This window comes from Hemiscyllium ocellatum, chromosome 3 (assembly GCF_020745735.1).
Source record: "Hemiscyllium ocellatum isolate sHemOce1 chromosome 3, sHemOce1.pat.X.cur, whole genome shotgun sequence".
In the NCBI taxonomy this organism is placed as follows: Eukaryota; Metazoa; Chordata; class Chondrichthyes; order Orectolobiformes; family Hemiscylliidae; genus Hemiscyllium; species Hemiscyllium ocellatum.
In genome coordinates this window covers 19,481,291-19,489,853 of record NC_083403.1, presented here as the reverse complement: position 1 = coordinate 19,489,853, position 8,563 = coordinate 19,481,291, and the positions used below count along the sequence as shown (strand labels likewise).

General features: G+C 45.8%; 1 protein-coding gene across 1 annotated transcript in view; it reads left to right on the top strand.

Moving 5' to 3' along the window:
- The first annotated feature begins 446 nt into the window (after window positions 1–446).
- Window positions 447–8,563, top strand: part of LOC132830889 (myelin and lymphocyte protein-like) — a 29,879-nt gene continuing 21,762 nt past the window's right edge. Inside the window, exon 1 of the mRNA XM_060848815.1 lies at window positions 447–649. Coding sequence (XP_060704798.1) covers window positions 533–649 — 117 coding nt within the window. The 5' untranslated portion in view covers window positions 447–532. The remainder of the gene's footprint in view (window positions 650–8,563) is intronic.

The following is an 8,563-nucleotide window of genomic DNA, read 5'->3' as shown; positions in this document are numbered from 1 at the left end:
TAGCACTGCTGCCTCACAGTGCTAGTAGATGTGGGTTCAATTCCTACCTCAGGTGACTGACTGTGTGGAGTTTGTACATCCTCCCTGTGTCTGTGTGGGTTTCTTCCCACAGTCCAAAGGTGGGCAGGTTAGGTGAATTGGCCATGCTAAAATTGCCCATAGTGTTAGGTGTAGGGTTGCGGGTCGGTGTGGATTTGTTGGACTGAATGGCCTGTTTCTACACTGTAAATAATCTAATCTAAAAATAATTGACTTTATGGTTATATTTAAGCTGTCAGTGCTTCATTCTAAATAAATTCTTTTTGGTCTCTTTACGTTTTGGGTATTTGGAGACTGAACATTGACACAGTCCACGACAATTGTATTTTTAGGTGTGCCAGGAGTGAAAGCTAAAACCAGTTTATCGAGCAAAAACTTGGGAAGAGGTGTGTCCTGAGGTGTACTCATTTATCAGTGCTAAGATCACTGCTTGCTGCAAACAATAGGAAAGCAGTAGGAATTGACAGAAGTATTGCTTGGAGTGGATAAAACCATGGCATCCCCGGAATCACCGGAGCCCAGCAGTACTGACCCTCCGTCAGACTGTATAATACCTGGAGGCACCAAATTACTGACCAACATGCCTGACCTTTTCATGATACCTGAACTTGTGAGTACAACGATGATCATTCATTCAAACAAAATAGTCAGAAATCTGATTTGCCTTTTCTGCTTTGGGTGAATGGGCTCTACGCCTTGGATTTGCTTTTCCTTTTCAAGTTATACTTATATTTAAGGAACGTCAAGAACAGGACCCCAGGCTCTTCACAAAAGAATTATAAAGCAAAGTTATAATGAGCCAGATAATAAGATTGGGACAGATGCTGAACAACTTGGGGAAAAATTTAGGTTTCAAGGAGCATATTAAGGTATTAAAGATAAGTGAAGAGGTTTAAGGAAGAGGATTCTGTGACCTTAGGATCTTGTAGGCTGAAGGCAAAATCACCAATAAACCTGGCCAGCTAAAAAGACCTGTGTTAGCAAATCACACTCACAACACACCCCAGTGTTGTGAGGCTGGAGGGAGGGGCAAAACCATGGAGGAATTTGAGAAGTTAAACTCACAGTTTGACTTGACAGGGAGCCAATGTAGGTCAGTGAGTCCAGCTCTGACAGGTGGCTGTGACACAGAGTGAATTACAAACTCGAGAATCGATGTTTAGTTGACGGAGGGCAGCATTTGCGGGAGGTTGTTCAATTGACAAATCTAGGGATGAGCGAGGTGGAGGAGAAGGGCTCAGCAGCAGACGCGCTGAGGCAAGAGACAACTCAGGTGACTTCGTGGTTGTGCAAGTAAATACGAGAACATAGAACATAGAACAATACAGCACAGAACAGGCCCTTCGGCCCACGATGTTGTGCCAAACATTTGTCCTAGCTTAAGCACCTATCCATGTAGCTATCCAATTGCTGCTTAAAGGTCACCAATGATTCTGCCTCTGCCACTCCCACAGGCAGCACATTCCATGCCCCCACCACTCTCTGGGTAAAGAACCTACCCCTGATGTCCCCCCTATACCTTCCACCCTTCACCTTAAATTTATGTCCCCTTGTAACACTCTGTTGTACCCAGGGAAAAAGTTTCTGACTGTCTACTCTATCTATTCCCCTGATGATCTTATAAACCTCTATCAAGTCATCCCTTATCCTTTGCCGTTCCAATGAGAAAAGGCCTAGCACTCTCAACCTATCCTCGTACAACCTATTCTCCATTCCAGGCAACATCCTGGTAAATCTCCTCTGCACCCTCTCCAAAGCTTCCACACCTTTCCTAAAGTGAGGCGACCAGAACTGCACACAGTACTCCAAATTGGCCTTACCAAGGTCCTGTACAGCTGCAACATCACCTCACGACTCTTGAATTCAATCTCTCTGCTAATGAACGCTAATACACCATAGGCCTTCTTACAAGCTCTATCCACCTGAGTGGCAACTTTCAAAGATCTATGAACATAGACCCCAAGATCCCTCTGCTCCTCCACCTTACTAAGAACCCTACCGTTAACCCTGTATTCCGCATTCTTATTTGTCCTTCCAAAATGGACAACCTCACACTTGACAGGGTTGAACTCCATCTACCACTCCTCAGCCCAGCTCTGCATCATATCTAAGTCCCTTTGCAGCCAACAACAGCCCTCCTCACTCTCCACAACTCCACCAATCTTCGTATCATCTGCAAATTTACTGACCCACCCTTCGACTCCCTCTTCCAAGTCATTAATAAAAATTACAAACAGCAGCGGATCCAGAACTGATCCCTGCGGAACTCCACTTGTAACTGGGCTCCAGGCGGAATATTTACCATCTACCACCACTCTCTGACTTCAACCGGTTAGCCAGTTCTCTATCCAACTGGCCAAATTTCCCACTATCCCATGCCTCCTGACTTTCCGCATAAGCCTACCATGGGGAACCTTATCAAATGCCTTCCTAATATCCATGTACACTACATCCACTGCTCTACCCTCATCCACACTCTTCCAACAGTATGTGATTGGAAGCCATCTTGAGGTCAAATATGAGATGAAATTGCGAGCAGTCTTAATTCCAATTGAAGAGGAGGAAAAAGCGTCTTCAAAGAAGTCGCTCAGTCAATTGAAAACAAGAAGTCTGGCTTACCTTATTGAGCTTATAGCAGGGTAGCCAACTGAAACAGACTGACTAACTTCAATCATCACAGAACTAGCTAAGCACCAGTTGTTGACAAAGGCACAGACATGGGCTCCCACTTTTTTCCTATATAATCATTCATGGGATGAGGGTATTGTAGGCTAAGCCAGTATTTATTGCCCATCCCTAATTGGGACAATGAAGAGTTAACCACATTGCTGTGGTTCTGGAGTGCTGAATCATTTGGCCCATCTCCAACATCATTGTTTTCTTCAGCCAAGTGAAATAAAACTTCTAATAATCAGAAATACTTACACTTCTATAATTCTTTTCACAAAAGGAGGCCTTTCAGTGACAGATTTGAAGTGATTTGCAAAAGAAGCAAGGGTAATATGAGAAAATAAAAAGCTTTAATCCCAGAGTAGGCAGTTCAGGTGTGGAAGGTGCTGCCTGGAAGTGTAATGGAGGCAGCTCTGTGTGAGGCGAGTGAGAGGCTATTGGATGAATATTTGGATTATCACCTGATGAAGGAGCGACACTTCGAAAGCCAGTGTGCTTCCAATTAAACCTGTTGGACTATAACCTGGTGTTGTGTGATTTTTAACTTTGTACACCCCAGTCCAACACCGGCACCTCCAAACCTGGATTAGGATAGTGCACAAGGGTTTGAGGAAAAAGCAGGAGATTGGCATGAGGGAATGACTCCTACCTGAAGAGCCGAATGGCATCTTTCTCCACCATACGGCTTCCACAATTCTATGAAGTGCTTTTTGAAGTGCAGTCACAGTGTTGTAACATGGTGGTTAGTGTAATCTGTGCAAACAGCAATGGCAGAATCTACAGTAGTGACTGCCGTAATGGAGATCACTGTATCTAGGGGTGGATTTCATGGGGGAGCAGATTACATACACTTCCTTCTAATCTAAAAGATGCTCCGCAGATCACCAACCAGAAACCCAACTGTCCTGCAGCAATATTCTGCTCAATAGGGTCACGTTGAGACTATGCTCCCTGTCGGGGGTGAGGTTGATTGGCTGCTCTCTAGTCTCAATAGTGCCAGAAGAATATAGTGGTAAAGGCTGGGACTACAAGCAGTGCCAAAGTAGATTAAAACAACAAATACTGTACTGGAGATCACAGTGGGTCAGACAGCATTCATGGAGTGAGAGCAAGCTAGTGTTTTGAGTCCAGATGATTCTTCATCAGAGCTGAAGTGAAATATGGAGGGGGCAGCATTTACGTGATAGTTGGGCAGTGGTGGGTGTCGGGTGCTGATAGAGAAAGGACGTTCTGGAAAGAACAGACAGTCCCACTGGGGTTGGGGCGAGGGGAGAGGGGACATGGTGACAGAAAATGTAACAAGTAAAGCTAAAAGGAAGGGAAGGAATGGGAGTTGGTTCACAATTTGAAGGTGTAGAACTCAATATTAGGCCCAAAAGGCTGTAAAGTGCTTAATCTAAAGATGAGATATTAAATTAGATTACTTACAGTGTGGAAACAGGCCCTTCGGCCCAACAAGTCCACACTGACCCGCCGAAGCGCAACCCACCCATACCTCTACATTTACCCCTTACCTAACACTACGGGCAATTTAGCATGGCCAATTTACCTGATCCGCACATCTTTGGACTGTATTGTTCCTCCAGAGGATAGACACGTGGGCATGTATCCCAGCAGCACCAGGAGGTGGAGAAGTCAATGTTTCGGTATAACCCTTCTTCAGGACTGTCTTCTCTTTCCAGTCTGACAGTTAGACACACCATTGTTCTGCCATTCTCACATTCCAATCACTTAATCTGAATTATCACCGTCCTTTCTCCATCAGCACCGCCATACTTTTCCCAAACTATTGCATAAATGCTGTCCCTCCACACTTCACTTTACCTCTGATGAAGAGCCATCTACACTTGAAACATTAGCATGCTCTCTTGCTCTCCTTGGATGCTTCCTGTCTTGCTGTGATTTGTTGCTTTCAGTACAGATTCCAGCATCAGCAGTAATTCTCTCCTCCAAAAGTAGATGTGCTCCTGATGTAAGATGAGTTTGAGAGAGCCCTTGCTGGCTGTGAGGGAATGGCAGGGGTTGAGGATCGGATCTGGGAGGTGAGGGTTGGTTAAAGTAAGCGCATGCAGCTAAAGCTCCCAGGTAGTTCTGCTTGCCCTCACAGGGTGAAAAGTTGTGGCCTGATCAGACTGAGGCCTTTAACAGTTACTTGGCCTAATGGTCAGCAGGCTGCAGGTACTGCCTTACTGGGTCGACCAGAATATTGGAGACACATCAGGAATTGAGTGTAAACTATGAGCTAACCACCTGCTTTATTTTCCACACCCTGACCTTTGCCTTTAAATACATCAAGTATTTCAGTGGGGTGCTTGACACCATCCAGGACAAAGTAACCCACTTGATGCTACCATATTCTCAAATATCATTTCTTCCATCTTGTTGCTCAGTAACAGCAGAGTGTTCTATCTACAAGATGCACTGCAGAAATTCACCAAAGATCCTCAGACAGCACCTTCCAAACCCACGACCATGTCCATCTAGGAAGACACAGGCACCAGATACAAGGGAACACCACTCTCTGCACATTCCCCTCTGAGTTGCTCACCATCCTGACTTGGAAATCTATTGCCGTTCCTTCACTATTACTGGGTCAAAATCCTGGAATTCCTTCCCTAATGCATTGTGGGGGTAACATACAGTAAATGGACTGCAGCGGGTCAAGAAGGCAGCTCACCACCATCTTCTCAAGGGCAACTAGGGCCTGACAATAACTGCTGACCAGTCAGTGACGCCTGTTTTCTGAATTAATAAAAACATTCTAAGGACAATGACTTGTTGAGAGAAATGAATATATGATACATCAACGGCAATAATGTGCACTTGTTCAGCACCTTTGCTACAGTAAAATGTCCTAAAGTGGTAACGCTCGCTTACAGGAGAGGACCCTGACCCTGACCCTGACCACCCATCATGGCAGACTGACTGTGACTGGTGTCAGATTCTGCCCTTGACTGACTGTGCCTGGATCCCTTTAACTGTGAGACATGGCTATTATTTTAAAGTGCGTACAGTGGCTTGGCACTGAAAGCTGTTGGCACATGAGGCAGGAGTGAGCTTCACAGCAACGTTCAGCCACATGTCAGGCTTTGTGGCTGCGCTAAGAGGCCAGGGAGTACGGATGTGTTGTGAGCCTGTTAGTGGATGATGAAGGCTCAGAAATGACAAGGCAAGGCAGGAATGCAGGGGGGAGTCCAGTGACATTCTAAATGAGCGAGCGTAAAGAGAGTGGGTGAGCGGCCCCATGCGATGCATGCTGGTCTGCTCCATGGGCTGGTTATGTGCCCTTACGCACAAGCTCTCGCAAAGAGAGGGCTGCTGCACCCGAAGCCCAGCGATATAGTGCAGAAGCAGACTGTAAGTGGGTTGGAGGGGGTGCAGAGAGGCTGGACACATTAGATGCCAGCCTCCAAAGGCTTGGGGTGAATGAAGCCACTGCCCATGAAATGTGTCAAAAAGTGTTGCCCAACTCTTAGGAATAAATGTCAAGCTGCAGTTGCCACCCAGACTTTCTTGGTGTCTAATTTGTATCCAACAGTTGGGAGAACAGGAAACCATGTATTAATGGGGTGAAGCTGGATAATAATGAGGGTAACCTGAGCTGTATACCAGAGGTGAGAGTTCATGGAGATGAGACAATAGCAAGAGATAGCGCAGCCAGTGGGAAGGAATTTCCTGGGAAGGAACCAAGGGATCAGTTAAAGTGTGTTTGCTTTAATGCAAGGAGTATCAGGAATAAAAGTGATGAGTTAGAGCATGGATCAGTACCTGGTGCTATGATGTTGTGGGCAGAACAGAGACATGGGTTTCTCAGGGGCAGGAATGATTGCTGGATGTTCCAGTGTTTAGAACATTTAAAAAGAATAGGGAGGGGGGAAAAAGAGGAGGGGGTGTAGCACTACTAATCAGAGAGGGTATCACAGCTACAGAAGTTACCATTGTCGAGAAGAGTCTGCCCACTGAGTCAGTATGGGTGGAAATTCGGAAGAATAAGGGAGCAGTCACCTCGTTAGGGGTTTACGACAGGCCCCCCAATAGCCTGATGGAAGAAAGCATAGGTCGGCAGATTTTGGAAAAATGTGAATGTAGTAGAGTTGTTGTAATGGGTGACTTTAACTTTCCCAATATTGACTGGAACCTCCTTCGAGCAGATAGTTTGGAAGGATCTGTTTTTGTAAGATGCGTTCAAGAGGGTTTCCTAACTCAGTACGTTGACAGGCTGACGAGGGGAGAGGCCATTTTGGATTTGGTGCTTGGCAATGAGCCGGGGCAGGTGTCAGATCTTGTGGTGTGAGAGCATTTTGGTGATAGTGACCACAACTGCCTCACATTCTACATAGCTATGGAGAAGGAGAGAAGCAGGCACAATGGGAGAATATTTAATTGGGGAAAAGGAAACAATGATGCTATCAGATGTGAGTTGGAAGCATGGTCTGGGCGCAATTGTTCCATGGAAAGGGCATGGAGACTGTTTAAGGAATAGTTGTTGCAAATGATGCACAAATGTATTCCTCTGAGACAGTCAAGAAGGGGAAAGATAAAGGAATCTTGGATGACAAGAGCGGAGGAGCTTCTCGACAAAAGAAAGAAGGCAGCTTACGTAAGGGTCTTGCTCAGCTCAAGAGGATTATAGGCAGGAGAGGAAGGAGTTCAAAAATGGTCTGAGGAGAGCCAGGAGGGGGCACGAGAAAGGCTTGGCAGGAAGGATTAGGGAGAATCCAAAGGCATTTTACACGTATGTGAGGAAAAAGAGAATGATCAAAGAAAGAGTAGGGCCGATCAGGGATAGCGTAGGGAACTTGTGTATAGAGTCTGAGGAGGTAGGGGAAGCCCTAAGTGAATTTTTTGCTTCTGTCTTTACTAAAGAAAAGGACCTCATAGTGAATGATACCATTGAAGAGCAGGTGTGCATGCTGGAATGGATAGAGATAGAGGAAGCTGATGTGCTGAAACTTTTGTCAAGCATTAAGATTAACAAGTCGCCAGGGCCGGACTAGATTTGTCCTCGGCTGCTTTGGGATACGAGAAATGCAATTGCTTTGTCACTTGCGAAGATCTTTGCATCCTTGGTCTCCACTGGAGTCGTACCTGAGGACTGGAGTCGTACCTGAGGACTCTCCAAGAAAGGAAATAGGGAAATCCCCGACAATTACACACCAGTCAGTCTCATATCGGTTGTCAGTAAGGTGTTAGAAAGGATTCTGAGGGATAGGATTTATGACCATCCGGAAGAGCAAGGCTTAATTAAAGGCAGTCAACACGGCTTTGTGAGGGGCAGGTCATGCCTCACAAACCTTATTGAGTTCTTTGAGGATGTTACTAGACATGTTGATGAGGGTCAAGCAGTGGATGTGGTGTATATGGACTTCAGCAAGGCATTTAATAAGGTTCCCCATGGTAGGCTCATTCAGAAGTCAAGAGGAACGGAATACAAGGAAATGTAGCTGTCTGGATACAGAATTGGCTGGTCAACAGAAGACAGCAAGTGGTAGTGGAAGGAAAATATTCTGCCTGGAGGTCTGTGGTGAGTGGTGTTCCACAGGGCTCTGTCCTTGGGCCTCTACTGTTTGTAATTTTTATTAATGACTTGGATGAGGGGGTTGAAGGATGGGTCAGCAAGTTTGCAGACAACACAAATGTTGGAGGTGTCATTGACAGTAGAGAGAGCTGTTGTAGGCTGCAGCGGGACATTGATAGGATGCAGAGATGGGCTGAGAGGTGGCAGATGGAGTTCAACCTGGATAAATACGAAGTGATGCATTTTGGAAGGTCAAATTTGAAAGTTGAGTACAGGATTAAAGACAGGATTCTTGGCAGTGTGGAGGAACAACGGGATCTTGGTGTGCAGGTACAT